A 24,176-nucleotide genomic window follows, 5' to 3' on the forward strand; every position below is an offset into this window, starting at 1 on the left:
CAGAAAACTTATCACAGTTAGCTGAAAGGGGTTAAGGATGTGGCAAAGACTTACCTTAGACTTCTCCTTCGATTTGGGTGAAATGCGGAAGCGGCTGAAGACGCCACCGCCGCCGCTGCCGCTGCCTGCGTCGGAGATCGTGGGCGTGCCGCTGCTGCTAGTGCCCGGACGCTCTGCATGCTCAGAGTGACAGGCAGCTACAGCGCCGCCCAGCTCCTTGGGACTGTTGGACGCCGAGGCGGTTGTTGAGTTGTTGCTGCTCTTGTGAAAGAAACTGGACAAGGATTGTATAAGACTTTTGCGACGTTCTGGATCCTTATGCCGCTTGCTACTGGGCTTGCTCTGAAGCGGTTTATCTTGCATACTGGCCGCCAAATTGGGATCCGATATAAAGTCCGCAGCTTTGGCTTGGCTCACGGCCTCGCTGTCCAGGCGCAGTGGCTGCTGTTGGCCATGGGTAACCATGTAGGCCAGATCGTTGACACTCTTGGATGCGCTCATTTTTCGAGCACGTGCCGTGAGGTCGCCAGCGACTGCATCCTGCTGCTTCGCCTTAATGGCGCTGTTCTGTTCGTAGTGTAGTCGCTTGCGTAGTAATTGCATCTTCTCCTCGGGACTGAGGCCCAGTTCTGTGTTGGACTTTAGGCGTGCACGGGCTCTCGCCTCGCTGCGCAGATTCTCTGTGGACGTTGAAGAGATGCCCACATCGACAGCTTGATCCATCTGTCGCTGACCTTGACCATGGTTGCCGTTGCGATGCGGACGCACTGGCGCATTGGGTGTTGTCAGCTCATCCACTTTGCCGTAGCTGAACGAGGCCGTTTTATTGAGCTTATGACGCTCCAGAAGACTCAATTGCTCCGCATCGATGTGCTCGCTAAAGGGACGCGACTTGTAAAGATCTGCTGTGCGCAACGCTGGCTGCTTTGTGCGATAGGGCGATACATAGGATGCAGTTGCGGACTTTTGTAGCGGATTGGGCTGCACGAAAACGTCATTCGGTGGCTGGCTTGGCCGGCTGGGCGGCTGCTCGGCAGCTGTCGAGACATGGTAGTGCGCCTGGCTGCTGCAGTTGGCATCGCCGAAGCTGCTGGCTGCAGCCAATTTGGGTGTGGGACTCAGACTAGCACCGCTGGCATAGCCACTGGTCAAGAGACTGCGCTGCCGGCTGCGATGCAGACGCTTCTCGGCATTCAGCTGCTTCTTGGACTGCAGCTTGTCCATGACCAGATCGTGTATTAGATCCTTTTGCTTAGTGCGTTCCTTGCTGATCTCCTCCAGCTTGCTGTTGAGCGTCGGTATCTCAGGTACTTTGCTTGCCGAGCTGCCACTCCTGGGTCTCACGCCTGCAGTCGTGCCGTTCTCACCGCCTGTCCTCTGTGCATCTGCTGGTGGCGCCTGCAGCACATTGGTCGCTTCTATCACAGTTGGCTGCTGCAGATTGGGCGCTTCCCCCTTGGAGCTCTTGCGTCGCTGTGTGCTGATCTGCGAAATGCGCTGCTGCAGCGCACGCACATACTCGAACTGGATCTGCATGTCCTCGTCCGTTTCCTTGGGCGGCGCAGGGGCTGGGGTGGAGCTGCTGGCGCTGCTGTTTGTGGTCATCGTCGACTGTGTGGTCTTTGGTTGCTGGTCCGAGCTGCTAGGTGTGGAGACATCCGGTTTGCCCGCGGCCAGCATTGACGCGAACTGATCGAGCACCCGCGGCGATGAGGTGTCCAATGGACTAGTGACCACCGTGAGCGCTTCGCTTTCTTCTGTGGTGGTTACAGTGGGTTGCGTCTGTGACTGAACCATCGCACCAAGGCTGTCCTCGTCCAGATCGTTCAGTGTGCTGGAATCAGTCAGAGATTGAGTCATCTGCGAGCTGATGGGCAAACGGGGCGTCTCATTCACCGGCGTCTTCGCATCGTCGTGCATTATGTAGGCGCCCTGCTCAATGTAATCGATGCCGAGTTTTTCATCCCGCTTTGTCAGCACTGGCTGTGCCTGCGGTTTCGTTTGACCAGCGGCTGTTGTCCGAGCATTGTCCGTGCTTGTCGCGTTTTTCGGCACCGTCTCAATGTATTCCATGTAGCCGCGATTATGCAGCAATGCCGTGTTGGTCGCTGAGTAAGCCTCGGCGCAGGAGCCCTCGGAGCCTGTATCCATAAACTCAATGTCATCGAAATCTATGGCATGGAGTATGCCCTCCATTTGGGCGACGGGCGCCTGCTTGGCCAGCTCGTGGAGTACCTCGCTGCTGCTGGGCAGCTTGACTGCCCCACTGCGACGTCGCTCCTTGCGTCGCTTCATTGTGCCCTTGTTCGAGTTAACCACGAACTCCATGTCTACAAAGTTCTCCGAAATGCAATCATCGGCCGTCCAATCGGAGAGCTCCGTTTCAGTTAGAACCTGGCCGGTGCCAGTGGGCTCTGTTTCCGAGTCGGAGCCACGCGAGTTCAAATCGCCCGTGGGCGTTTTGTCACTGTCGTGCTGCGTGGGTGTGGTCGGTGTGTCTGGCGTCTTGGCCATGCTACTGCTCAAATTAAGCGTAATGGGCTTCACCACCTGGCTGTGCTCCAAGGGCTGATCTACGATCAAAGGCAGATTTTTCAAGCTCTCGATTTTGTTTTCATTCTTACTGTCGAATCTCAGCTTGGGTGGTCCCATCTCTGGCAGTGGGGGTGGTGGTTGTGACTGACGCTCCGTCTCGATAACTGTACACTCTACCGGTTCTGGAGTCGCCGTCACCGGTTCAACATCCGCCTCATGCTCGTCATCCAGTTCGCTGGTCTTAATAGCTGGCGCCGGCGGAGTCGGCACAATGACACCTGCCGGCATATCCAGATATTTGACATCTTCTAGATCACCGATATATTTGCCATTCACAATCATCAGGCTGTCCACCTGCATAAGTGCTCCGCTGCTGTCGTGCACCTCCACGCGCGGCACATTGTGTTTGCTGCCCGCCGTCTGTGTGTCCGGACTGGTCGTGGACTCTAGAATATAATGCTGTATATCTTCAATACTGGAGCTGCCCGAGCTGGAGCAACTGGTGGCGCTACTGGCGGTAGCTGACATCATTTCTGACTTAGGTTTGGTCCACGGTATATTGGGCACTTGGATTTGAAGTGTCTCCTGCTCATACTGCTCCTGGTCCAGATCGGCCGCCTTTTCAGGGGAATCGCGCTTCTCCTCGTCGGATTGACAGAGCAGTGACTGTTGCTCCTCAGTTTCGCCCGCGCTGGATGCCTCCTTCTTTGCATTGATATCACCTAATATGTCGGGTATGCACTCCTTCACGTCTTTGGACACGTCTGGCTTCATAACCTCCTGATTCAGGTCATTTAACTTGTTACTGTCTGAGATCTTCGCAGGGGAATCTACCATCTCAGTGCTGTCCTCACTTGGTTTCTTAGGTGTATCCAGCACTGTGAGATCAATAAACGGCACCGGCGTTTCGGGTGTGACCAGATCAATTATCTCGATGACAGTTTTGTTATTGGTGGGCGTTGTTGGTGATCCTTTTTTGTTGTGCTGCTCCATTAAGGTAGCATTCACCGCATCCGTATACTCCATGCCCTTGTTCAGCTCGTTCTTGCTGTTGACGAAGACGTTCTCCTTTTCGTTGTCCGTGGAGTTGCTAGACGGCGCCTTCTGAATCTTCAGCTCTACGCGCAGATCATTGATCACATTGGTAGTAGCCGAACGCATTAGTTCATTCTGTGCATTCTGAGCATTGTCGCCCAGCTTCGTGCGATCCAGAAAACTGCGCATTGCCGCACTGATGTCGCTGCTGGGATTCAGAAGCTTCTGGCACTCGGAAATATTGGACTGAAAGCTGCGTATGCGCGAGTCCAGGACTGAGGTGGAGCCAGACTTTTGTATTTTGTTCCCATTGGCTGGTTCGCCTAGCAAGTACCGTTTCTTCAGCTCCAGACTTTTCTTCGACGCAATGCCCTCGGTGCTGGCCGTCTTGTTCAGAAGATAATCACCGGGTCGTGGATTTTGGAGCGGCACTCGCTGGCTGCCTATCAACAGCGTCGGATCCACCTGCACCAATGGCTTAAACTGTGGCTGCACCGGCTGTGGTTGGTATTTCTGCAAATAGCTGCCGCCCTTTTCGCGCGACGCCAGCTGCTTCTGGTGCAGACCGGAGGCACTAGATGTGATCATAGTAGACTTGATCTGGAAAACAAGTGAATTGATTAGCACTGCTGTGAGTGGTGAAATACATTTATAACATTACATACCTGAACTTTTGTCGGTTTCCTTAGATGAGTATCATCAATAAAGATTTTTGGGGCCTGTCGTATGATCTCGTCATTGTCGAACTCAGAGTCGGTGGATATTTCTGTGGCAGAGTTGAGCTCAACTTCGTCGGGCGATGTGCTCTCGGATTCGGTTTGTACCTGTAATTGAAATCGAACCAAAATGATTTAATATCTTTATGGCAATGATCAACAGAAATACAATAAAGCAGTGCACAAAAAACGTATAACATATGAACAAAAAGCATCAAGAGAAAGGCAGGCGCTAAAAAGATCAGCAAGATCCCAAGCTCGACAGTATTCTTTTCGATTTACTTGTATGTCTTGGATTATCAAACATGCTTAATTAGTCATAGCTTGGATTGTAGTTGTTTTTGTTTGTTGTTGGGTTAATCAGCGACAGCGGCAACAGCAGGAGCAGCAGCAACAGCAACAGCAGAGGCAACATTATGCCTTTAGGTACGATCCAGAAAGGTACATACGAATACAAAATCGAACGAAACACAACGCGGACTTTGGTTACATGGGTTAGACCTGGGTTTTAAGTGTAGTAGTTGTTGTGTAGGTTTTAGGCAGGTTATAGGGTACATAGAACGAGAGCGAACGGTAGGTACAACAATTTTGTCTATATTTAGTTTTAGAGACTACAAACTTTTTTGTTTTGGCTTTTGATCGAGCTGCTCGGGGGTTAGCGCAACATTTCGTGTAGAGTTTTGATTGAATTTACCTTCATAGATCGTACCCAGACGCTTTTTAAACGCTATTGGCTAACAAAGGTGTAACTCTCTTTTTCTCTCTTTCTTTCTTTATCTCAAGATCAGGACAGACTTGACTAAGTTGTAGGCGTAGCAGACAGGCAGGCGGGCGGACAGGCTGTAGCGTTGGGTTCTTTCGGTTGATGGGGAACGTAGGGTAGACCTGATTTTGGCCCCCAATAGATATATCCTGGCATGTTTTTTGTTTAGGTATTAGTTTAGGGGAGCTGTTTGTTGTATTTGTTTCAAGGGGGAGGGGTCGAGTGTGTTGGTTTCGCATTTGGCTGTGGTGTAGAATTCGTTTTGGCCTCAGTAGAGATAATAGTTGAGACGTCTTCTATATTCGTTGTCGTTGGCGTTGTTATTTTGATTAAATATACATAAAAGAGAAATAGCTGTTTTTGATCAATATTTAGGTTAACTACTAAGAGATAACGCACGACTCTTTGCTGGCTGGCAGGCCGTAATCGCTGCGCCCATAGCTGGACGTGGAGGCGGGACTACGTCGCCTGAATAGATCACTGAGATGCGTGGTACTTGTTGCTGCTGTACTTGGATAATAGTTGGGTGTCGTTGACGTCGTGTAGGGTCTTCTGCTGAGGTAGTCGCTGCTGCTGGTGGTAGGATTGCTGAGGTAATCATAATTGCTGCGAGATGCGGGGTTACGCGAGTAAGTCGAGCTGGAGCTGGGAAAACGACTCGTAGTCGTCGTTGTCGCCTTGGCCGGCAAGCTGCTGGTGTAGTGGCGTGGCCTATAACTGGATAACTGTTCATCGGGCATGTAGTCACTGCGATCCGTGCTGCGTATGACGTCACGCATATAAGGATTTCGCTCCACAACGCGTTCGTTAACAAAATCGCGCTTTCGATTGTGTAATCGCTTGCTTCGGTCGAGTAGAGCCCGCATGCTGGCATCTACCGGGTCATCAAAGTTAATATTACTGAATGGACGCGAAGTAGCCACGGTTTTAGTGGTCGATCGTGTATCTGTATCCTGACTGGACAGTGCAGATAGAGATTGCTGAGACGCCGATACAGACTGCCCAGATTTGAGATCACTAAAGGACTTTGAGCTTAACCGAGCGCTGGCTCCAAGTGGCTTGAAAGGCTGCGGTGACTGCGAACGTGGCTTATTATTGAATCTCCTATTTTTGCGTCGCTTAACATCTAGCAAACCAAGTACATCATCTACCTCCAGCGAATCGGGGCGTTTGCTCTGTTCGAAAATGGTCTTACCATCAGGCCACTGTCGATTTTGGAAAGCAGCGCAGGGCGGAGAGTCTGAGCGTGCATATTCCGGTAGTTGCTTTTTCTGTTCTTGCTCTGCCTCGTTTTCGTCTTCGCTGTCTGGTTGCAGATCTCCGATGTGCGGTTTGGGCCAGGCACGATCCTTAAAGACCTCTGGCACTGGTTCATCTTCTGTCCTTGCTTCGGGCACGTATTTGGGCGCCTCCAGCTTGGGCAGTTGCAGCTTTTTGGGCATGGGCACAATTACTGGCTTGTTATCTTGTAATTCAATAAATGCAAACGAACTGCGTCGCGTGGAGTCCGCCGTGGAATCCAGCGTCGAGTTGGTGTCATCGCCCAAATCCAATTTCTTAAACATTGGAGGCGTGCCCTCCCGCCTCGTGGACTCGCGCCTACTGCTGCTGGCCTGGGTGGTGCCACGTCGAGCGCTTGTTTGTGGAGGAGTGGGTGGCGGAAGACTGCGCTTGCTGCTGGAGTTGCTGCTGCTCTGCTGTGAGTCGCGTCGACGCTGCTCTGCAGCTGCTGCTTCAAAACTCTCATCACGCTTGATCAGGGCCTGACGGCGTTCCAACTCGAATTCCTGAATGAGACGTGCCTGTGCTAAGGCCTCATCATCATCAACGCTGGGTAGATTATTTAGCAACTGAATCGAGTTGGTGGGGGATATTTCAGATGGTTTGATTACGGGTATGCGACGCCGCAATGGTATTGGGCTATTAGGTAGCTTTTCCATATCCCATTCCAGGGAGCCTTCCTTACTGGCTGGAATTAGCGGTTGCTTGCGACGCGGCATGGGAGAAGCAGGCAGCTTCTCCATATCCCAATCAAGTGAGTTCTCCTTACTGCGCACCTTGGGTGGCGTCACGAGCTTCGGTGGCTCGTTAAGGCTACTGTGTGAGGAGCTGTCGACTTTGGTTGAATTATTGTTAGGCAATTGCACGGATTTTGTACGCAGATTTATCGGCGTTTCTATTATTATTTCAGGTATCACGTCTACCACAGGCTTTTCTGTGTTGAAGCCATTAACATCGGGATTCGGCATTACTTTCTCTACATGATCAACCACGTCAGCACCTGCCTCCACGTAATCAACAATATCTTCGTCGGGTAGAAGTCGGGGAAACTTCAGCATTTCCTCAGACGCCTCCGTTTCTATTTGCACCTGCTCCGGCTGGACATTCTTAATGTGCAGTTTCTGCAGCAAATCCTGCACAGAAGGCGGCATACTCTCTGGATCCAGTTTGGCCAATTTCTTCTTTAGCCGCTGTGGTGCAACTGGGAGAGTCGGCTCACTGGACGAGGAGCTGCTTTTTTGCCTGCGTTGAGGACGGGCTGGAAAATGGCTTTCATTAAGCTCATCAACTTCTGCATCTTTTCCGCTTGTGAAGCGATTTAACGGCTCCACGCTATTCAAAGGTGCTTCATCGCGTTCTAAAGACTCCAGTTTATCCACAAAATCACGTTCTGCAGAGCTACCAGCAGCTAGGCTACCTCTGGGGCTTATTCCTATCAGTTCATCATTTGAATCAAACTCCACATTAACGAGCATTTCATCGGAAAACTTGCTAAACAGTTTCTCGATGCTTTCCTCCTCGGAACTGCCTCGCTTAACCACCGTCACGGGCTGGACACTGGGACTCTTGCTGATGGTAGTGCACAATGAATCAACATCCAAATCGTCATCTACAGCAGCTTCTGGTGTCTGATCTATTGCTTCGACCATGCTCTGGAAGACCTCATCGACATGCTCCACATTGCGTTCCATCTCGATATTTTGAAGCGCCTCCAAAGCATCTTGATTTAGTTTTTCGGTCAGCGAAATGTCCGATTGGCGTCGCGAGAGCACCAGACTGGACTGGGAGCCACGCCGAGAGCTGTTTAACGATTTATCGCAGCCAGTCTTAGGTAAGTTCTTAATATCCTCTACAATAGGACGCAAAACAGCTGTCTCCGTTTCCATGTTAACAACTTCGCTAGCTGCTGGCAACGGGACATCCTCCACGAGTGGACTTTTGGTCTTAGAGCGCTCCAACTCTTTGGCTTCTGTTGCTTTATCAAGCAAATGTAAAATCTCTAAGTCATCTGGAACAGGCGGTGCTGGACTTGCTGGTTTTTTGGGCTCAACTTTTTTGATTTTCGGGACGGCATTCGTTGGCTTCTTTTGCGCTTGCTTCGTCTGCCGCGCATTGCTAATCTTGGCCAGCTCCTCCAGCGAATTATTTGTCTTGGGAGACTTTTGAATTTTACAAGGCGAGCTTTGCTTTTTAGTGGGAGATTTTTGCTTCTTGATGGGTGACTTGCGCTTCTCGGGCGATTTGCGGGATGCTAAGCCAAAGAATTTGGCGAATTTAGAGTTCTGATATTGCACGGGCAGCTCACGTCTCCGACTAATCTCCGCTTTCACCTCCTGCACCTTTTGCTGCTCCTCTTTTTCAGCATAAAACTTATCGCGTTTCCTCTGCAGAAAATTGGTTGCTTCATTCCGCCATTCATTGCGCAAATACTCCATAGTTTTCTCCAAGTCACTCATCGAGTCACTGGCAGAGACCAGAGAGTCGCGTGATCGATTTAGGCTACTCATATTGCTAGTGCTGGACTCCATGCGGCGCAGCTTGAAGGAAGACTGCTCATCACTCTGCTGCGAGTTGACGGAGCTCATGGACTCGAATCGCTTGAGTATGTTTTGAACGCCACTCAGTCGCTTGGGCTCTAGATCGAAGTCACCTTCGCCAAGTGACTTGGTTTTCAACAGCTTCTTGCTATTGCGTCGAGGAAGGCCTAGCTCGAGATCGAGACCCGTTTCCTCCAGTATGCGTTCGATCTTGTCCGAGAGATCGCTGGGTGACTTTTCATCATTAAATAGTTTCTGATATTCGGAGCTGGGCGAACGTGTCTCCCCATCTGCCAAAATCTCATCTAGAATACGTTCAGCTTCATCGCGAGGCGGTGGTGGGCTCTCTGCCACTACGGCAGCTGCAGCTGAAGCAGCAGCAGCCGCTGCCTTCTTGGCCTTAGTGCCCTTCGGCACAATTTTCTTTATAATTTTGATCTTACCCTTTGGCGTTGTTGTCGCCTTGGCCAAGGTGGTTGAATTGGTGGGCTTGGCGGGAGTTTTTGATGCAGGTGGTAACACCTTAACGGGTGCTTTCTTCTTGCTCAAGTCGAGCGCCCCATCCAGCTGATGGTCACGTAAGCTGAAGGCATTTAGAGATGCCTGCCGCTTGGGCGGCACGGGTTTTGTCTTGGAATCCGTTTTGGCTTGAGTACTTTGAGGCGCTTCCGCCTCTTTGGGCTGTGGTATTGCTGCCTCAGTTTGCGACTTTTTTAACCGCTCTGCAACTGTTTCAACGGCGCGTCGCTGTGGCGCCGGACTACTGGGAAAATACTTGGCCAAATCCACATCCTTTAAGGTTTTCTGATTCTTATTGGTATTGCCCGAGGCACTCTTCTCCTCCTTTTGATTGGGAAAGTACTTGGAGAGATCCACATTGGCTGTATGCACCGTGGGCATAATCAGCTGAGATTTAATATGATCCATAGTGCCCGCAAAGCTACTGGCACCGATCTCCTTGAGTTTGCCACTTAGTTGTGTGTTGCTTTCCGTATCGACGAAGGCATCATCGTCATCGTCATCAATGTCCATATCGTCTTCCTTCTCACTGCGCTGTGGTCTTTTAATTGCACCCAAAATTTTCTCGATTTGCATTTTGCTGTCATCGGGCAGCGGCGCCTTTTTCGAGCGCGGACTGGACTTGGAGCTGGCATTGCTTTTAATGCTGTTGGAGCGACTTACATTGGCACTGCTTTTAGGCTCAAGTTTTGGACTCAGTTGAGTCGACTTCTTCAGACTCTCTGGCTTTTGAAGCAGCTCCTTGGGCCGCTCCTCGAAATTGGGTTTGCGTGGCTTCAGCTCATCCAGATTAAAATCAATGACAGGCTTTGGCTTTGGCTTGGGCTCAACTCCCGATTCTGGCCCACTTACGATCTTCTCATATTTCTCATCAAACTTGGACTTGGGTGGCGCAGCGGAGCTTGCAGCTGTAACAGCATTGGGAGCCTTTGTAGGATTGGCCATGCCCGCAGCTATAGCTGCATTCTCGGCTAACCATTTCTCCTTCAGCGTAAGCTTGTTTAATATATCGCTTTTCACCAGATTTTCCTTGGCCAGAACTTCCAGATCTTTGTTCATCTTGACCATATTGTTTAGGTGGTATAGTTTCTCGCTAATTGCTTCGATCTCGCTGCTGAACTTGCGCGGCGCGTTGCGCTCCAGCTGCTCCAATTGAGCACGTGTGGGAGCTGCGACGGGCGTGATTGGCTGACTTTCGGCCGACTCGAAGGAGTTGGCCGACTTGAGCGATGCTCGCTCCACGTTTTCCTTATTTTCTACACTCAACTTGGACTTCTACATGACAATTTGTATAATTTTGTGAAACCAACACCATGTTTAGAGACAATGTTTATATAGTAATTGTATATATGATATCATCAGAGTATACAACAAAAAATTAAAAACAAAATTATGATAAAAATATTAGTTTCCTATAGCCAAATGATAGCGGATCAAAGAGACTCACCTCCGTTTCTGTATCCGTGGGCAAATTGACGGGCAAAGGCTGCAGGCGCACTTCCTCGCGTCGCAGCTCTCGGGCTTTCTTGAACTCCTCGCCCTCGGTATCGTCCTTGCCATCATCTGCAACAGATAGGCAAAAACTGAAATAAACTTCAAGGGTAATTATGACGCGTTACGTACCCGCGATGCCTTCGCTGGAATCGTAGAAGTCATCCGAGTCATCGCTATCCTCACAATACTGTTTGCCAATCCAGTCGGATGCCAGTTGCAGAGTTTGTGCACCAAATGGCGAATCATCTGCCTCCTCGAACAGTTCTGAATCCGATTCCGTATCGGACTCATCCGAGCTGGACAGTTCCGACTGCGAATCGTTGTTGGATTCTGGCAGAAAATTGCGTCCCGACCACTCATGCTCATCAATGACATTAGCTTCATCATCTGACATGGCATCCGCCGAGGCAGCGGCTCTGGAGGTTTCCAACAAATCCACTGTATCGCCTCCTGCGGGCGTGGTATCCATGGCCTGCACCGCCTCAGCGGTTGCAGCTGCGCCAGCATTTGCTCCGGCAGCAGCTGCTGGTTGCTGTGCAGGAGACTGTGCTGCAGCGGATTTCTGCGGGATTACGAGTTCAAAATGTGAATGAAAATAAGGTAAAAAGTGATTTTCTAGCACGACTCACTCTCGTTTTGGCGACACGTTGTGGCATAGGCTTCGGTGGCAGCCGGAAGTGCTGAGTGCAATAGAATCGACCCTGGGGATCGTCCCGATCGAAGGCGTAGCCGCCTAGCCGCAGATTGGTGTGGCAGTGATGGCATTTAAGGCAATTGCGATGCAGCACCAGACCCTCCACAGTGGTCTTCTCCATAAGATAAACAGTTTGCTTGCAGAAGCGGCACTTCTCAGAGGCGGCCTGCTTCTTAAAGGCGAGCGCCACCTTCGAACTCTGCGAATATGAAGCCCATTAGAAATGATTTATATACAATTGGCATTGGGTTAGAACAGCGAACAACATTTAAGTGCGTCTTAATAAAAGTTGATTGTCATGTACATATGAATGTTGCTGTATATATGAGAATGTGTCTGATTGTGTGTATGTGTGTGTGCCTAAGTTAAAAGCACGCTAGCCAAAACAACAAGAGCAACGGCAACAATACACGAGGAACCTTATACCACAAGGACACACGCGGCGACTAAGTTAAGATAAGCCATAAGCATAAAACAAACAAATAAAATAAATGTACATATACGGGATATAGAACACATAAGCGAAAAACCCAGAATAATGATACGGTTCGAACGCAAAGCTACTCACAGATTTGGGTATAACAGTGTTGTTGGTGTTTGTGGTGGCATTGCTGCTGGCATTCTTCTCGTCCGAATTGGTCTCATCCTTTTTGACGAATTGGCCAGCGATGGAGGCAACCTTGTTGCGTCCCCGCTCGCCCACATCGAGATTGTGGCCCTCCTTGAGCTGTTTGTCCAGATTCTTGAGCGTCGTATCGATCTCCTTGAACTTCTCAGCCTCACGCGAATCCTGGCGCTGGGGCTTGGACATTTTGTGCTGACGCGCCTGGAACTGCTCTTTGCTCCATTTGGGCACCTTTTCGCGGCCCTTGGGCCCATGGATTTCGGTCTTCTTGGACAATTCGATTTTCTTCTCAATTTCGCGCACATTCCAATCGCTCGAATCGATCTTCCCAATGGCACGCATCAGATCTTTGGGTTTCTTATCACTGCCATAGCCGGGTCGTCCCGTCATGCGTTGCTCCATGCTCTTGATGCGATCGCTGAACTGCTCATCGGCAGCACTCCGTGGCATCGCCGAGGGTATATCGTTACGTTCGCGATCCTATTATCATGTGGTTTTTTTTTGGAAAGTGGAGGTGGTTATGTTGGTGGTTCGGCGAGCGGTGCAGCAGCCATTCGAGTTGGAGTCAAGTGTATAATTGTGTGTGGGTGTCAGATTGCATTAATTGTAGGTCGGGCATGGATAACATTTTAGTCGGGAGTGGAGAAATCAAAATTTGAATAAATTTAAATTTAAATCTGAATATATATATCTTCGTAATACATAAAAATCAATCAAAACCAAAACGCAAACAAAATACAAATACTTATAACATAGATTTTAGTCTAACGTAGTTAGATGAACGAACTTAGCGTAAGTTTCTTTAGTAGCTGCCAGAGATCACGCTAACAAATCGTAGTAACTAGCTTAGACATACAATTTATTTCAGATTTAGTTAGAGCAACATGTTTACCAAGCTTTTCAATTATTATTTAGCCATTTTTTCAGATTAGCAAAGTTCTTAAGAGAATTCGTTAGCCATATAAATGATTTATGGCCAAACTTCTTGAAATCATTTTCCGCTTCATGCCGCAACACTTCAGTTGCATCTCTTATTAGTCAAAAGCAAAGAGCCTGCGATTCAGTTAGTTTCGATTGTGTTAGGAGCAGAGACTCAACAGAGAGCGCGGAGCCAAGACAAAACATAGGGAACACAGGACACGGCGTGCAGCAAATTGTGTCATCCAACATGGAGAAAATCAGCAAGCAGAGTCAGGCAATTGAAGGATCTCTGAATTGTATCCTTATTGCTTACGGGAAACAGAAGTTTGCGCTCGAGCTCCTTCACGCGATCGTTAAAGACGGGCGCCTGCTGCCGGTACAGAAATATCGAATAGTCCTCGAAGGGCGTACCATCCTCGGCCACGCCCTCGGCCACACCATCGCCCTCGCGGAGCAGTTTGCCCGCCTGCAGCAGCTGCAGACTCTTGTAGAAATTCTGCGTCTGATGGAAACGCTGCTGGCGTCGCCTGCTCATGCGATCCTGACGATTCTCCTCGATTTCTTTCAGACGCTGCTGGCGCTCCTCCTGCGCAGCAGAGTGGAAAGTCAAGACATTGACAATTTCACAGTATGCACACGGCACAAGTGTGTGTTGGTGTGTGGGTGTGGGTGTATATATGTGTGTGTGTATGACAAGGAAGAGTGTGTAATCATTTGTGTGTATTTTTTTTTTTTTCATATGAAATAGACATAAAACTAAACTAGAGAACTACAACGATCGGTATGGGATCCAGTTGGATTAGTAGAAATATTTCGACTGTTACATTTACAAATGGACTGAGAGCACACGCTAAACGGATGACAAATGGCAGAACTTTGGACACTGATCGAACTGACCTCGTTGATGGATTCGTATGCGCTTATGACGTTACTGAGTTCATGAAAGAGAGCTGTTTTCAGTATGAGTTTAACCTTGGTTTATCGTAAACGTTTATGTTTTTTGATTCGGTTTGTTTTTGTTTTTTTTATATGATTTGTATGACAAGCGTTCAACAATAAATTACAATCAAATATTTTTTATATGAGCGTAAATTTTAAGGAGAATTGTATGAAAGAGAGAGAGAGAAAGAGAAGTTTGTTGACACAGTTGAAAAGTGATGGCCTTTCCTAAACATATGCGCATAATTAGCCAATTGAATGAATTTAGCTATATATATATATATATATTTATATGCATATATATATGTATTATATAAGAGAAATTTTGAAATGGCATCACTTTTCAAGCAACATTTATTGCGCCAGTGAACCAATCCATGATATAGTCGAAACATCTACTCACAATGTTCGCCGTTTTATCAGCCTGGCGACGTTTCTTCGAGCGACGCGGTGTATCACTTTGAGCTGCAAATAAGAAGAGAGATGCAAAAAGTTACAATCGAAATATTAAAGAGAAAACTTGAGAGTGAACTGGATGTAAATGGGAATGTCTCTCTAATATATACCAGAAACAACGGGCTTAACTTTTCATAATTATGTTATTTCCTACAATTTCAATTTTTGAGCAATAAACAATGGACTCAACTTTGGACTACATCAGAGACATAAGTGAATTATTTTAGCTTTAATAGTTATTACATTATATATCGCAAAAGACATAGTGAAACTGTGTAAATCGTCTATCTCTCTAAATTCTTATGTTCCCGATTATGGGATTTCTAAATGGACAAAGTTACATTTTTAATATGGAGGTTCTACATTGACAATTATACAAAGCTTTTTTTTATCTCTGATTCATATACATTCAGAGTAAAAAACTTGATATTTATTTGGGCTATACAATTTAGATTGGTAGCTTTGGCACATGCGTTGCTCTGGATTTGGATCGTTTATGTATTATGGTTATCTTTAACACACCCTGTTGCAAATTATTGCTGCCCGCGCTGCTGGCTGCAGCTGAGCCGGCGGCCACACCGCCGCTGTTCAACAGCTGCTCGTGGCGACGCTGCCGCTTGGCCCGCTCCTCCTCCAGGACAGATCGCCGCTGCACTGTTGTCGGCACATCGACGGCATCCTGCATGGGCGACTTGGCCTTGGCCTTCGTCTGCAGCAGCTTGGAGAAATCTGGCGGGGCATGCGTATGATTGATGCGATACTTTTGCCGCAGATCGCTGAAATCCATTTTGGGATGCTTGATGTGGGGTATCTCGCCGCGGAATAGATCACAAATTTGGTCCAGATAATTTAGCCAGATACGCGACTCAACATCGCTCAGCTCCAGAGACTGTTTGGCGCTCATGACGCGATCGATGTGCAGCTCGCGCTCCAGCACGGCAAAGGCCAGCTCATTGCACTCCAGCGGACTCATATCCTTGGTAGCAGCATAATCAATAAGATCAGGTCGATAGCTAAGCAGAAATAGACAGCATAAATAAATAAGGTTTGAGTATTGCATGAATCCACTCACCGGCTGATGAGGGCGACCAGCACACGACCATTGCGAAAGACATCCGAGGGTTCCTTGAGATCGGAGGCAAATGGAAAGGCACACAGCTGTGTGCTGATCCAGCGCAACAAAATGGCACCTTGCGGCAGGACATCTGTGCAAGATCAGATGGTTAACATTTGCATACATAGATATTAGTTCATATTACAACTGACCTCCACTGCGTCGTTTGCGTTTGCCCGGCGTCTCCACATGGGGCAACTGCAGCGCGTGCGGATCCATAAATGTCTGCTCCAGTATTGACGGATCATCGGTGTCAACCAGATGCTTCACTTGCCAGCTGTTGACCGACTCGCGATTCAAGTTCGGATATCGTGTAGCCGGATCCACAGTATAGGCGCTGATATCACGTTGCAGAGTGTCCGGCGTGGTCTGGTTGAGCAGGCGGTAGATACTCTCACGTTGCGCTAGAACGCCCAAAGTACTGTTCTGTGGATTGGACCACAGCTTGATGGCGTAAGCAGCATCCATGCTGGAGAGAAATCCACGGGCGCACCCCGATCCCGTGGGCCAGAACGGCTCCAGCAGACTGTCGCCCACAAGGCACTGCAGCAGCCGGAAGCCCTTGCGCACCACAACGCGACAGGACATCTCGGCAGCGAACATGGAGGTAAAATCAAACATGGCCACATCCGGCTTGCCATAATGATTGACGGCAAACTCCAGATTGGGCATCTGATATTGCGTGGAGAACTCAGCGGCCTCGCGTGCATAGTCGTGCAGCTTCTGTGTGTCTACGTTGGCGGATGCTAGCAGCTCGGCGGGATCGGCCATGTCCTCAATGATGACGCCCTTGTCGATCAGACTATGCTTCTTCGCAGTCATCACGAAATAGTGCGTCTCATCCTTGTAGTAGACAATGTTCTCGAGATCAATGCCCGTACGACTGTAGAGCTCTTTGAAGAAGGCCTGATTGAATATAAACGCCACGCCGCTTATCTCCTCCACCTTGGCCTCGGCCTCGGTCTTCTTGTTGATGAAATTGGCCGTTATGGCGATGGCCAGCTTGCCGCGAAACTCTTTGCGCCTGAAGTCCAGCATGTTGCGCTTGCCATCGGCGCCGATGAGAACGTCGAACTCGTAATTTGAGACAGCATGATCCGCGGGTGTGACCGCCGCATGCCAGCCGGTGCCGTCGCCCGTCGGCTCTAGGGCATGCTCGAAGCTGACGCCCTCATGTATCTCGACTCCCAGAAGCAGAGCCACTTTAAGGAGCATGCACTGTAGCTGTCTGATGGAAATGTGATCAATCGAGCCCGCACAGAACTTGCCATAGAACTTCTTGGCTCCCAGATTCCTTAGATCCGTGATGACAAACGGCCACAGATGCAGCACATTGTTGCGCGTGATCCGATCACGCTTCTCCAGCACCACCACCTTGGCACCCAGCAGCTGTGCCTCGATCGCCGTGCGCAGGCCGCAGGGACCGGCGCCAATAACCAGAACACGGGTGCCGCTGCACGCGTTGCCCTTGCCGTAGACACGATGTGCGGCGCGTGCGTCGAACTTCTTCCACAGCGCCTGCGCCTTCCACGATCGCACCTTGGCCTTGAGCTTCGGGTAGAAGTCGTTCAGCGGCGCTGAGCGCAACCCCACTGCCTCACACATGGCCCGATGCAGAGCCAATATCTGACGCATTGTTGTTGCCACACAGAGCAGATCGAAGAGCTCGGCGGCTTCCGCGGCAGCGGCATGCTCGGCCATCAACAGCGCCTGCTGTTGCTGCTGTTGTGCTGTCAGCAGCTGTTGCTGTTGTTGCTGCTGCTGCTGCAGCTGCTGCTGGTGGTGCCGCTGATGCTGGCGGCTCATGCTGTAATTAGAAGAAATATACACTTTTATTAGACCAAAATTGAGTGACATTTTATGCTGAATGAAATATCTGATGAGACGCAAATTTGTCTCGAATAATTAGTAGATAATTTAACCGAATTAAGCTACTTAATTTAATATCTTTATACACTCAGCAGTTGATTTAACGTTCTAACTTGGGTCGGCTCCACCCCAGCTCTTTGTCTTTACGTATTTTATTATATTTTCCCCCATCGCGCAGTCACAATTTAATTAATTAATGACAAAAAGAAAGAAAGAAAAAAAAAAAAAAAAAAAAAACAACAAACATTAAAATCATGTTTACGAACGTCTCCTCTGCTCATGAGCTAATGTCAACGAACCAAGAAAAGCTTTTCGCGCCAGTTCATCAGGTTGAGCTCGGACAGAGAGTGAGAGTGCGTCTGATTCACTTCCTATATACCGCTTTTCTATATATACATGTATATATATATCTGTCCGATTTATTGTCTTGATTAACAGAGCTACTCGCATTAAGCCTTATATAGTTTGCTCTCTTATATTTAGCTATACCTTATTGAAAGTTATATTTATGGGATTATTTTGCAACTGCTTTTCAAGGCTTACTACTTTACATATATATTCATAAACTTAAGAGCAGGATACAAAAATTATTTACAAAAAAATCAATATCAATAGCAATATCCATGTCACCTTATCTAAGAGTCTTCATATTATACTTCCAAGATTCTCCGACTGAGTTAATTTGAGTCTTAGCACGGGGTATCTTCTAGTCGAGCATTATATTCTCTGGTTAAGCGCACAAGCTCTTTATCAAACTTTTAGTTATATAAAATGGCATGTAGATTGCAAATTATGAGCATTATGTGAATTATTTAGGAAAAGAATAATCCAAGGGGTTGCCAAAAGTATTAAAAACTCTGCCACAGAGAGTTAAGGAATTGTTTTGCGCAATCTTAAGATTTCCTAGAGACTGACTAATCCCACTGAGCCGTTGTCGTTGACAACAAGGAAGAGATTGTTGTAGCCGCGTGCTTCAATTAATTAAATTGAAAGCAAAAATAAATCAAAATTAAAGAAGAGCATAAAGCGGGCAGTCAGGCGACGATTACTCATCTAAATGACAAGAGGCGGACGGGGCGGGACAGCTGCTCAGCTTTGTGTGTGTGTGTGTAGATTGTGGATCGGGACAACAAAGGAGTGAAAGGAAAATTTGCGTTGCCCTAACGGGCAGCATTGACAGCGAGAGCAGACAAAACGCAAAACGCAAAACCCAATGGAGAAATGAGCCACTGAAGAGCTAAACTTTTTTGTGGCACACAGACTTGAACCCGAGCGTGGGCGCTAGACAGGCAACAACCTGACAATGGGTCCAAGGAACGAACCGAGTGCCGAGTACTCCGACAAAGCATTCCCACATATTCATATATATACAACCATATATATATATGTATGGCTGGCAACTTATGAAAATGAACTTCAAAGCGTTGAAAGTTTGCAAATAAAAAATGAAAAGTAAGCCACGGGACAGGGCAAACCATGGCCTTTGTTTGCCAGGAATGTGGAATCTAGAGAACGTCGGAATCCCACAAGCTATTAAAACCAACAACAGCAACACCAAAACAACAACAACAAAACGAACAAAGGAGCTGCAGCAGCTGGAAGAGCCGCCGCTCACAACTGCCGCCAGGCACCACCAGCTCCCTAGCTGCCGTCCTCATTTCACGTATCGAATGAGCCGGAAAAATAAACGCATTGTTAACTGCGTATACTGGACTGCCCTGGACGCAGGTTTATTGCACTGAGCTGAACTCCACTGCACTTGTTGTGTAGCTTTCCCGATGTGCTGTCAAATTTACACTTAAAAACAGATATATCTTGAATAATACATAGAAAAAACTAGTCAAAAGGGCAGCAGTGTCAATCATGGGATCAATCAATACGTAGCAACCGCCGACGATGCATCTCCGGGTGGCGTTCGTTCGCGCAGCTCCCCGCTTGATGGCGAAGGCGACAGAACGAACGACGGCGTTAATGGCGGTGAGCCGTCCAATTGCTCCAGCTTGATCATCAACGGTGATGGCTGCGGCAACAATTTCTCATCTGTGCAGTCCAGCGATAACATTTCATCCACATACTTGTCAATATCTTGGCGCAGTTGATCAATGGTTGGCTGAATGATAGAATATTCGTAATTGCGGCAACTAAAGAAGCCTTGATGCACACCAGCCGTCAGAATATCTCCAACAACGGGCTGAATGCGTTTACGGGCCACTTTATATATATTGGCCACACGCTGAGACACCTCCTCAATGGTGGCCGGGCGACCAAGCACCTGTAGTACCTCTAATACTAAAGCCCCATTCTGTTTGCCCAAGTTTGATGGATTCATAGCGAATAAGTGTGATTGGGTTTTTTTTTGTGATTAACTTCTAAATATGTACAAGAAATTTACGCTTTACGATGCTTTGGCTAGCGATCAAAAGGAAATCGAAATATTTTTATAAAATTATTTGTATGCTCTCGCTAGTTGTAAGGTGTATAACAATCTGAACTATTAAAATGTGTCTAATATAATCAACAGAAATATTTGACAACTCAGGCAAAAACTAAACACAATCCTTGTCAGCTCCACCAAAGCACAATAGTATTTCAACAGCAAAAACAAAGATGAACAGGAAAAGGAAAAGAAACAGGAATTCCTCTCCTCCAATTCCCATACAAAGCATTTTTCATCTATTCTGTACTTCTACTTCTATTCTATTTACTCGGCTTGCAAAAGAAAAGACTTTTCAATCTTGTTTTTTTTTTTTTTTGTTTAATCTTTTTATCTGGTAGCCACACAATACGATTAACCCTAACTGGAACAAATTGTTGTTCCAACTATATATGCTGTATAATTTCCAATATCCTGCTCATCGTCCATTTAAGTTGCTCTTTGGTGAAGAGAAAATAAATAAATTCAATTGGCGCCATGAAAGCCATAAAAAGCGCACGCACCGTGCTCGGAGTCAAGTGTCCATGGAAAAGCTTGTCAAGGAAAAACAAGTAATGAACGTTTGAACTATGTGATCGACGACAATATACCCTTGTGACACAAGGCTAGAATCTTCTTAATTTCAAGGCAACTACAAAATAAATATATAGAAACATGTATATATATACCATCTGGCTGATTTACTACTTTTAAGAAATACTTTATATATATTTTTTGATAATCAAAAATATTTCTAATGCTCAATAAACAACTTTAATGATTTTCTTCGTTCGACTACTAGGACATGACTCTATGCTTTATATACCCACTTGACGGACATTTTTATGCATATAAAACGACCTACTGGGGGTTTGGGCCTGGCGACGCTCAGTCGTTTACTGTCCCTTTTTGCCTCAGTCTGTTTACTATCTCGCTCTCTCTCACTCTCTCACACTTTCTCTTCCTCTTCCACAGTTTGTTGAGTTGGCGTGTGACACATTGGGCACTGAGCATATTATGTCACTGGCGGGCAGAAACTGAAACTGGGTGGAAAAGCTCAACATGGAAATTAAAGTCGAAAGTAACGGTAAAGCTAAATGCTTATCGATTTTGCTCATCGCGTTAACCCGGCGTAATGTTTTGTTTGTTGAGGCAGGAAGTATGAGGAATTGCCAAAACACGTGGCGGTCTCTAAGGCCAAAAATAAGCACGAGGGATGCTCGTCTAGTTATTTGCATAAGGCCGTATGATGATGACTCATAGAGTCCATACCAATTGCAATTTCCTTTAGGGGTTGTATATTTATATCAGAATTCACAAAAAATAATTATAAATGAAGTATTGCACATGGCTGTCGGACAAGATCAAGGTTTTATAAATGATACGAGCCATTTCACTAGAGATACAGAAAGGGAGAAGAAGAAGAGAGAGAGAGAGCGACAGAGAATTCGAATTGGCTAATTGCCAGCAAATTTCATAATTATTAAAAAATACAACATTTTTCGCGCAACATTAATTTTTCAAATTGTTTATAAACAAGTTTGTTTTTGTTGCTGTTATAAATTTTTGTCAATTTTTCAAATTCTCTGATTACCTGCGCAAATTTCGTATTTTCCTTTTATTTTTATTATTTTTTAGACGTTTGTCAAATCTCTTTTCTGGTTTTCCTTAAGCTTTTCACAATTTCGTTTTCACTATGTATTTTTTTATTTCACAAATTTTCTCGTTTCGTTGCGCATTCAATACCCGCCCGCTCACAAATGAAACATATCAGTGGCCGATGGAAATTTAAATAAAATTATATTCGCATCGATACAGAATATATCTCTATATTCGCACAATGAATCTACAATACAAACACTTCCTGAGTAGGTAAACAAAAGCTGTGGGAATCCATCCAACAACAAGGTAATTGAAATGACATATAAGGTGACATAAAAGTGAACTCTAATTATAGGTTCGTAGATATTGTATCTTTGGAACAAAAAACAACGAGTAATACAAATGTTTTCATAATCAACACCCATGCACACACACACATACACATAATCAACACAATCGCACTGCACCTAGAGATAAGTTGATTTATGAACGCAGAGCGCACAACACGTCGATAAGAAAGTGACGGAACAACAATATATACAAACAACTCTCAACACTTTCTAACATTGTCCAGAAAACCCTAAATGGACTGCATTTACACATGTGAGTCACGTTATTAACAAACATATTTCACATTTTGTTACGTTCATAAGACAAGAATAAATCCATACAAATAACTGTGTGAAGTACGTGAAAAAATCAAACACAGTAGATAAGCAAGGGGAAGAAGAGGCACCTGAATGAAAATAATTCAAATTGAAATTAGTAGAAAATCAAATTTGAGAACTTTCCCCAAAAATCAATATAATATATAATATAACAATTTTAGCTACATATGAAGTTAAAACATGAATGATTATTAATAGTAACGAAACTTTTGATTAATTGGCTTTGGAAAAGTTGCTCTACCAGTAAGGCATTAGCAAATATGAATTGGGTTTATTAGATTACAAATTAAATATAAGCTAAACTTGATGTTGCATTATATACACATATTATTCATCTGTATGAAACCCAATTATTGGACTTGAGAAACAAATTCAATGAAAGAATAAACTAAATAAACATGAGTAGCATGACTTACAAAGCCCTTATACCATTTATACATATCGTAGCTCCAAGTAAGTAAAACCTAGAGATCAGTTAAGTTTGTATAAAGAAAGCAAATATTCTCATAGAATTCATCAGAAAATTTGTTCTGCCGACAGCAAAACATATATATTTTGAAGTATTGTAAATACTCTCTCTCTCATCTAACATAATTCCACTTGTAGTGCATAAGTTCTGTAGCCAACAAAAATTGTGGCAACATGCTTTCCATATCATTCCGTAGTTTTTTACAATGTTATTCGCACTTCTATAAATAGTTGGAGCTCCTGCTGAGCGCAAGGGGGGAGAGAGAGAGAAAGAGAGATGCAGAACGCTTGATTGATTTGTTCGCATGTTGGCTCGCATTTGTTTGCGCCAAATGTTTCTCCTTCTAATTTTGGCAGCCAATTGCGCCAATTGGGCGGCAAGCGCGTCGCAAATATATTCGAATTGCAACAAATTGATTTATGACGAAAATAAGAGCCACAAAATAAAGAGAACAAAACAAAAACCTGATCAGATGCGAACAACAATGCGGATACGCAGCCGATGACCGACCGACCGGCCGAGGGCTTGGGCATTAGTATATAAATTTGTATATATACATTTACATATACTATGTATAAATATGCATATTTTTGTACACTTACATGCGGGGTGTTCATGATAGAGAAACAAGGAAAAGAAAAACAACTTTTGACGAGACGCGGCTTGTCACGTTGATGACAGGCAAATATAAGAAGAGAAAATACAAATTTAAATATGCACAAAAGTTTGATTACATGAAACTTGGCGCCTATTTTGAGTACGAGCCAAATATTTGCCCATTGTTATAAATTTCTTGACGAATCTCATTTGACAGCGACAGACATTAACAAATAAATCAGCTACAATTAAGGAACATTAAAAATACAAATAAATATATATATATATATATTTTCTTTTATTTTGCCTCAAATGGCTTTTGCAATTTGTTGCAAAATTAACTTTCAGTTGCAAATATATTTTTTTATAAATTGTTAAAAATTCAAGCGAATTGCTAAACACACAAAAAAAGTTGTATTTGAAAATTCGCTATTCTTAGGCGGATGGAAAATTGGGTCAAACATTTGGCAGGCCGAGCATAAAAACGAGATAGAATGAGACACCAAAAGAGACAGAGTATCTGTGGACGAGTGAGCTCTGCTTTATTTTTATACACTCACACACATATATTTTTAAATGGCATTTTAATTGATTCTGAGTGTATTGGCAGAAAAATCGAATTACAAAAAACAATTTGCTCTCGCATTGGGCCTCTGGGCTGCTCTGTCCGCAAAATGAGATCACGAGCCGGCGTTGCTCAACTCATTCAATTTGCAGCATCCTTTCAGGACTCTGCAGTCCTGTCACATTTACTCTCTGTCTCTCTGTGTGTGGGTCCTGGCAAAACTGCTGACATCATTTGCACAGCGTGCCGAGTGCTCTATAAAAGTATCTTTTGCTTCAATTTCCGGTTGTTGGCTTACACTATGATGTTATTATATGTACATGCAACTGCAGTTGGATACAATTTATGCCGCCTGCACACACAG

At 45.9% G+C, this 24,176-nt stretch overlaps 2 protein-coding genes across 9 annotated transcripts in view; both read right to left on the minus strand.

Annotated features, from left to right (window-relative positions):
* Positions 1–24,176, minus strand: part of LOC6575228 (F-actin-monooxygenase Mical) — a 50,981-nt gene that overhangs the window by 3,256 nt on the left and 23,549 nt on the right. For 5 of the 8 annotated variants that reach the window (XR_006356854.1, XM_044007952.1, XM_044007951.1 and 2 more), the window contains exons 5-15: positions 15,782–17,436; positions 15,588–15,720; positions 15,038–15,528; positions 14,463–14,524; positions 13,434–13,706; positions 12,143–12,679; positions 11,510–11,773; positions 11,010–11,442; positions 10,834–10,949; positions 4,236–4,394; positions 55–4,170 (exon numbers count right to left, since the gene is read on the minus strand). Coding sequence is in view for 7 of the 8 variants with exons in the window: in XM_044007952.1 (XP_043863887.1) it covers positions 55–4,170; positions 4,236–4,394; positions 10,834–10,949; positions 11,010–11,442; positions 11,510–11,773; positions 12,143–12,679; positions 13,434–13,706; positions 14,463–14,524; positions 15,038–15,528; positions 15,588–15,720; positions 15,782–17,435 (8,238 nt within the window). In the remaining variant the exon portion in view is untranslated. Of the gene's footprint in view, positions 1–54; positions 4,171–4,235; positions 4,395–5,238; positions 5,346–5,444; positions 10,662–10,833; positions 10,950–11,009; positions 11,443–11,509; positions 11,774–12,142; positions 12,680–13,433; positions 13,707–14,462; positions 14,525–15,037; positions 15,529–15,587; positions 15,721–15,781; positions 17,437–24,176 lie in introns of those variants that run through there. The other 3 variants (XM_044007956.1, XM_044007950.1, XM_044007954.1) reach the window with 3 other exon arrangements.
* Positions 19,199–20,033, minus strand: LOC6575229. The gene has a single exon (XM_002001207.4). It carries the CDS (start codon positions 19,825–19,827, stop codon positions 19,372–19,374), a length of 456 nt encoding a protein of 151 aa, XP_002001243.1. The 5' UTR covers positions 19,828–20,033; the 3' UTR covers positions 19,199–19,371.

The sequence above is a fragment of the Drosophila mojavensis genome, unplaced genomic scaffold (assembly GCF_018153725.1).
Source record: "Drosophila mojavensis isolate 15081-1352.22 unplaced genomic scaffold, ASM1815372v1 contig_231, whole genome shotgun sequence".
NCBI lineage: Eukaryota > Metazoa > Arthropoda > Insecta > Diptera > Drosophilidae > Drosophila > Drosophila mojavensis.